We start from the raw sequence: 7,302 nt of genomic DNA, 5'->3' as shown, positions 1-7,302 counted from the left end.
AAACATAGGTAGCTAACGTAACTTGAATGTGTAGCTAATGTTAGCTCGGTAACATCGACGAGAACAACGGTATAGGGTTAGGTTGTAATGCTTTCCACTATCTACGTAGTCTGTAATACTGGTTAAAGTTAGGTGTTCGAGGCGGGAAGAGGAATATTTGGAAGCGAGCTAGATTTTCCAGACACGGGCCAATTCTCAAGACTTGTCTGTACTTTTGAAATGTCATAAGTCACAGACCAAGTACTGTTCCTATTCTAAAGTCTGCATTGAGCCAAGCACGGTCCAAATGCTCAGATGTGACTTGATCCGTCCATCTTACCTGGGACGCATCAAAGGTAACTTGTCCATACTTTGGACACCCAAATATCTCGGAATGGTTTTTGCACCAGCACGAGGAAACAATGGCAGCGGAGAAAGCGCACAACTGTAAGTCAAAATGTTCTAAATACTACTGCTGATGAGTTACGAAATGTAATTTTAAGATTTTTTTTCGGCACGAAGTTAGTTGTTTAAGCATCAAATCTGTGGTCGGTTTGGCAAGATTCTACCACTTTAAAAACATTTAGATTTCGGAGATTCACGGTGTTGCTAGTGGAATCTGTAAGCCTCATCAGCACCAGGCGGTCAGTGCTCATAGTACCTCACTGAGAACAGCCTGACCTCAGCAGGACTTTTTGATTTACTCATTTACAGCCACGACAACTGAGTTGGTGACATCATCTAGTAAGCTGCCATCCCAATTTCAGAAAGACCGTACAGCGTCCTGCCGTCCCTGGAGTTTGGACTCCCAAGTCGATACAAACGGTGTATGTTGCAGGATGCAATGTGCACACATGCAAGAAATTTGGTGACACCAGGCAAAATTATTTAGAAGTTATGTGTATTGATGTACAAGCCAAATTCCTCCTATGTTCAAACATACGTGGCCTTAAACATTTTACTTGTAATTGAGTATTTTAAAATTGCTACTACACAACAAAAATTGGAATACTTATTCCTCCAATCACTTACAATCTCTTTGTCAAACCATGAACAGAGTAACGCTGTTTAAGTCAGTTGAAATGTGTTGCAATTGTGTTGTGAAAATAGCCCCAACTTCCCCAGAGCATGCAGCACACCACCATCTTCTGCCAACAAGCAAAAGCATCCACAGCACAAACGAGACAGAAATAGCATTTTCTCCATTTCAGTTTTTCTTTACTGTCTTCACTACTAACAATAAATATCCTGCAACACACAATTGCTTTTAGTCACAGACATTCCTCAACGAAAACTATTGAAATGAGCATCTGGCTACTGGAAAGAAAACATATCTAACAATATTGCACATTTGTGTACATGGCCTGAAGGGAATTTTGGCAAAGCAGATGTCCATTAAATCAGGACTAAACATTCAACTTCTCACGGGACTCCTGTGATCAGTGATGGCCATGTGGTAAGACTGAGTGATAAAACACAAGCAAACAAGTCAAAAAAAAAAAATGTAAAAAAATAACATAAGGCAAAATATCTGATTTAAAAAAAATAATCCTCTCAGAAGATTCAAGTTAGAGAAAACTGAACCATCAACTAAACAAAGACCCTACAACACTGTGCAAGTGTGAAATATTGAGCAAAATCATTTAGATCTGATGTATTATTCCTTCTCAAAGTCAAAGCAGCCATCTGTATGTATATCCATTCTTTTCTAACGAGCCCTGATGAGAATGCACATGAATATTGCTTTGGTACACACAACTCTGACATATCTTTTGATACATAGAGAAATAGAGTTTAAGGCAATGTATTCGATGGTTACATACTCAAAAACATATTCCTGTGTTTGGTTGTGGGGTGATGTAACTGTTCAAACAGAGCATTAATGGCCATATGCAGATACCAAATAAACTGCTAGTTTGAGGAGTTCTTCCCCAGTGAACAAATATTAAAGGATTAAAGCAAGGTTCACATTTTCCATGTCCCTCTTAAAACAGTACTCTTGTGTGTATAAGCACAGGTTTTGCTTGCTGTAATCATACTGCCGGTTCATACTGATAGGAGACCCCTCCCTCGCATGCTGGGGGGAGAAAACAACTATTTTACAGTTCGGCTGAAGCTGATATGAGGCTCCAGCAGCCTCAGTTAGCCAAATCAAGTGGGTATGAGAAAAAGTGAGAATTTTAAAACTGTTTAACTTTTGAAGGTACCCATTTGATTTGTGCAGCTGGTACTACTGGAGCCTCATTTCAGCTTCATCTAAAAAACAAAACAAGGACTGTGAACGTTGTCCCCCTTAACGTAACTTAGCATATTCAGAAAAGATCCTTTAACAGCCAGTATGGACAAGAGGACAGATTTCATCGGGCAAAACCTGCTTCGATGTCCATATGGGCGATGGATGTATTTAAAAATGTGACCCTATCCTTTAAGTGCAGGAAATAACTTCACAGAGTGCCACAAATAAGGACTAAACGTGTATCAGCTCATGTCAAAAGCCCCTTTGCTTGAGCCTGCAGCTGCCTTGGAACCATGAATAAATTCTGGGCTACATGTAAACTACAATAGACTATACACCCATAGAAGTGCTACTTAGTAAAATAAATCATGTATACTATTGGCAACTTGCCCTGTAAAAGTCTACACACTCGTTTCAAATGAAACAGAAAATGTCCTCTCAGTGATGGGAGTTTATGCATGTATACAGCCTGCATCAGTAACAGTAGTAAAGTTGCGAGCGCAGCCCCCTGAAGGTGTCGTCGTCCTGCCCGCTGGCCTGCGCGCCGTCAAAAAGCATGGCGTCTGGGAGCACCACGCCCTCTAGTGGATCAGGCTGGCAGAACTCCACTATGAATTCCTCCTCGCAGTCCAGCAGCACTCTCAGCCACGCGCACGAGTCCAGCCGGCCCGCGGTGCCGCCATACTCCTCTGGCAGAACCGACCGCGGGATGTTGCGGTACAGAGAGCGCAGGTCCGAGCCGTGGAGCATGTACTGGAAGAGACGGCACAAATTCAGATATACCGATGCAGTCATCTGCCTCATTATTTGAAGTGGCTATGATTCATCGACTTCATGACATGCTATAAAAGGTGTCACTCATAGTAATGCACCCACAAAGAATTATGACCCAACTCTGCAGTTCAATTCACAAAGATTCTTTCAGCTCATTGCTTCGTTTTGAGAGTCCAAAACGTTACGTTTTCAGTTCACTCTCAAGGCTGCCACAGCAGGCAGCTGTTTTCAGTAGGAAAGCTCAAAATGTACAACGTGCTCGGCACAAAAAGGCAGCCTGACAGAGTAAGCAGCTAGCTGGTGAATAGAGTGGAGCATTTAGTAGCGAAGGGGACAGATATTTCCTATTTCCAATTAAAATGAATGATAATGTTGCTCTGTCTCTGCCGGTTGTGTTCATAAACGGTCTGCTAAAACGTTTGCCCCATCGTTGAATGAAAAGGCCATGTCAGCATTGTGCTCATAGCTTATTTCCATTATCCCCAAATAAATAAACAGTTACTAACAGTTTAAATTAACCCAAATAAAGCCCATACAAGAGATATAAAAAATACAGGATTGTGTAGTTGGGTTGAGTTCTTCCCCCTGAAAAGAAAATGCTCGACCTTCATTTTCACAGATGAAAATAGACCATTATTCTGGAGCAGAGGCTACAGACAAAAGGGAGGCACACGATTGAAAAATAATCCTTGGTTTAAAACAAAAGAGACAGAGAAAATTCAAGGACAATAGTTACCCTCTCTGCCATCTTCTCCTTCAGAAAAGGCTTAATAATAGCAAAGATGCCTTTGAAAATCATTGGCTCGTTTATGATGTTAACAGCCTTGATTCTGATTGGAAACCCGTCCTGTGGATTAGAAGAGAAGCTGCACTCAGAACAGTCACAACAAGTCCTTGTCAAACATTTCAAATGTGTTTTGTGTCTCGTGTAAATATTCCATTATGTGCAGTCACAAAAAACATTTGCAGTAAATGCGTCATTCATATATCGATTCCAGAAAATAGTTATTTGCTTAAAAAAGTGTGTTGCTTGTTTTTACCTGGAGGATGCTCACGACTTTTTTGGCGAGGAACGGGCCTGGATTGGAAGCTTGGGACATGCCCACTCCGCTGTAGTCGGCTAAGATGACAATACCGTTGACCTGCGTCTCTTCCGGCTGGATCAGCTTCTCCAGAGTCAGATAAATGGCCCTCACATTGTCCACAAACGGATAATCATTTGGTTTCCATTTTCCTGTAAAAAAAAAAAAAAAAAAAGAGATTACATTTAGTAATTATACATCATGGGTCAAGCCGTCCTTGGAAGAATTAGTCAAACAGTATGTATTTAGAGTTTGGAAAAATACACTTAGTTTTAAGTCTACTGGATCTTAATGAAAAACAGCCAATATAAAAACGTTTGTTCATTATAAAACTGCTGAATTAAAGCAGACGACGCCAATGCTAACCTGGTCGGAGGAAGAGGATGTATCTCCCGTTGGGGTCCGGCTGTGGCAGGACTGTGAGGAAGCCCAGGTCCAGGACGTGCTTCACTGTGGACGGCTTCAGGTCCTGGAAGACTTCTGGCCAAGCCCGACGGCCTGCGTGGTAGTTGAGCAGCAGCTGCAGAGCTCGGTCATAGTCAAACTTCCTGGCCCGCAGGAAGCGCAGGAGAAAGGTGTCGTCAAGGCGGGTCCTGAGATTGGGCTGTTCCTGCGGAGTGAGGGGGAGGAATACGAGTTCAGCTATAAAATACATAGAATTACATGTCAATATAAAGTGAGGCCGGTGATAATCTTTTTTTTACTTCTTCTTAAAACAAGAAAAGACCATAAATCATGCTAATTTTCATGGCTTGTTAAAAAAGTTTCGGAATACGAGTGTTTTGATCTTTTCACAGTTATCATGTAGCACATATACCTGAGCCGTTTAAGTTCATTTGGAATACCTTAAGTATCATGTCTCTCAGTGCTTGGACATCCCGCAGACGCCACTCTGGCTTCTCCTGGAGCTCCTCTCGGGCTTTGTGCACCAGCTCAGGGGTCAAGGTGCAGGAATACATGGGTGGAGGGGGTCCAGGGAACCAGCTGTGTCCTGCAGCTGCTGACGGGTCATCTGGAGGAGACCTGAGATCGATGGACTCATGCTGATCAGCCATGGACTCACTGGGTGAAGCTGTTTGGCCAGAAACACACAAGCGGGATGAGAAAGACTATTGAAAACACTAACAGACACTAACACTTTAGCTTTTGGAAGATGTCACACACAGTGGTGGAAGGTAAATAAGTAACATTATATTTAAATTACCTGACAGAGAGACTGGTTACATTTCAGATTAAGATGTTAATCACAAAGTATAATCATTTAAATATGATTAATTATCATTATTTTCATTATCAAATATTATAAATTGAAAACTCCATCTTAAACAGACCTTGGATTAATTTAAGTAACGTTGTAAACAGTCTTCAGGTATAAACATACTTAATATCTGCAGCTGAGGGACTCACCGACACTAACATGCACAGGCAGCCAGTGTTGTTTGTTTTGCAACTGAAACACTGCGTGTTGTACACGACTATGGCAAAAATGTACACAATTTGAGTTGCAATGGCGGAGTGGCACTGATCCTAAATAATGCAGTCAATGAACCAGCTGCTGTCTGCCCACTGCAGACGAAATATGCCCGAGATATGCAGGGAGAACACAGGAGCGATTTATTGCCTAGATGGGGTCTGAATACTTCCTCCACCACCGCACACACATTGTTTACGTCCATCAATATATGTTAGCATAAACTAAACACCATAAAGTGGGAATAAAACGTTCACTGATGATTGAAACAAGTGGGATAAAACCCTTAAACTCCACAACCATGATAACTGCATGCATGTGTCAGTTCCTAAAACTGAGAAGCTAATATAATCTGACCATAAGCAGAACCGAAGCGAGAGAACTAAAGTCAGAGTAATAGCTGAATACCAACCCAAATATGCGTTTAACTTGAATCGCTCGGGACACACATCAACGCCTTTTATGAGCATGTATTGGCAAGAGATGTAAATCTCATTCAGAAGCCGCAGCGACCAGAAAACTGTCAAAAATCACAACTAACCTGTTAGGAAAAAAATCCTTTTCCGGGTAAAGAGATGGCGGTCTCTCATTGGTTCATCTGATAGCACGTGACGCGGTGTCGTCGCTTCTGAGAGGTTGAGCTTTGCGTCTGTTGCTTTGATGGCAATGCTGCGTTCAAGTGCCCCTCGTAACCTCGCCACTCAAACTTGAACAAAATGGATCGTGTATAAAAATGTTTGTGGGTGTTTCGTGAGTGTCTCGTCTTTTTTATTTTTTATTTTTTTTTCACATCAAACGTTTGTTGTTCAAAAACTTTATTTGAAAAAATGTCTTACTGACGTTGAAATATTGTACTGGCTAAAACAAAACTACATTCTATGTATTCATACGTATATTTATCAATAAAATACAAATATTCTAGTTAGTTTTAGCTTATGTTAACTTTACTATAGAGTTGCCTGAATTATTATTTTTGTGTGTGGGCAGATTCGATTGCATGTACAGTTTAATACAGTAGATGGCAGAGTTTGCCTTCATATTGCTTGATCTGCATCCCTAAATGTTAAGTATGCTGTCCTTCTGCCTATCAGGTTTTCTATTTCAAAGAACAAAAGTACTTTACTTGGATATCCAGAGGATGACGTGGTTGAATCTACCACTTGTTTTCTAACAAATCGCATGAAACTCTCTTAAGTCTAAATGGAGCACATTATAAATATCTACAGACTTATTCAACTAGAATGTAGAAAGCAAACCTTGAAGTCAAAAATCTCTCCCTCTCTCTCCCTCTCTTAAATCAGTGCTATCTATAATGATTTTATGGCACTTTATCAGTCTGAAGTAACATGTTGCATTAGGCTATCAGTGAACAAGCAGCACTGCCACGTTGGACCTTTTTTTCCCCTCCAGAGACTCCGATATGTTGGATTTCCTTATTAAGTAGTCAGAGAACGTGCAAACCATTTCATACCTCAGAAAAGCATAGATAATGTAAAATATGGTCCGCAGAAAATGCAATGTAAAAATAGATCTTGAGATTTATTAATTCATCTTCACATTGTAAGGCGAAATATTGCCTGTTTTTGTAAGGCAGTACAGGTTATAAGGCACAATTTATTCCATCAGTTAAACCGTGACAAAGTACTAAACAAAAAATATAATATATATATATTAAAAAAAGAAATACAACATGTTTTTGGGAAACTTCCTCAGTGTGTCTGCCTGTGACTTTTATAAAGTGACACGACAGAGTTCACCAT

General features: G+C 40.7%; 1 protein-coding gene across 2 annotated transcripts; it reads right to left on the bottom strand.

Annotated features, from left to right (window-relative positions):
• Nucleotides 1-2,651: 2,651 nt before the first annotated feature.
• On the bottom strand, nucleotides 2,652-6,155 carry ttpal (tocopherol (alpha) transfer protein-like). 2 transcript variants are annotated; one of them, XM_068597702.1, is made up of 6 exons: nucleotides 6,084-6,155; nucleotides 4,917-5,143; nucleotides 4,438-4,681; nucleotides 4,030-4,223; nucleotides 3,726-3,836; nucleotides 2,652-2,968 (listed from the first exon to the last, which is right to left on the bottom strand). In XM_068597702.1, the coding sequence occupies exons 1-6, from the start codon at nucleotides 6,130-6,132 to the stop codon at nucleotides 2,690-2,692; spliced, it is 1,104 nt and encodes a 367-aa protein (XP_068453803.1). In that variant the 5' UTR covers nucleotides 6,133-6,155; the 3' UTR covers nucleotides 2,652-2,689. The 2 variants fall into 2 exon arrangements, with proteins under 2 accessions (XP_068453803.1, XP_068453802.1); XM_068597701.1 differs by lacking the exon at nucleotides 6,084-6,155 and adding an exon at nucleotides 5,955-6,083.
• Nucleotides 6,156-7,302: the final 1,147 nt, after the last annotated feature.

This window comes from Clinocottus analis, unplaced genomic scaffold, assembly GCF_023055335.1.
Source record: "Clinocottus analis isolate CAN_PGR_092001 unplaced genomic scaffold, fCliAna1.0.p SCAF_4, whole genome shotgun sequence".
Classification (NCBI taxonomy): Eukaryota; Metazoa; Chordata; class Actinopteri; order Perciformes; family Cottidae; genus Clinocottus; species Clinocottus analis.
The sequence above is the reverse complement of the archived record's forward strand: the minus strand, read 5'-3'. Positions and strand labels throughout refer to the sequence as shown.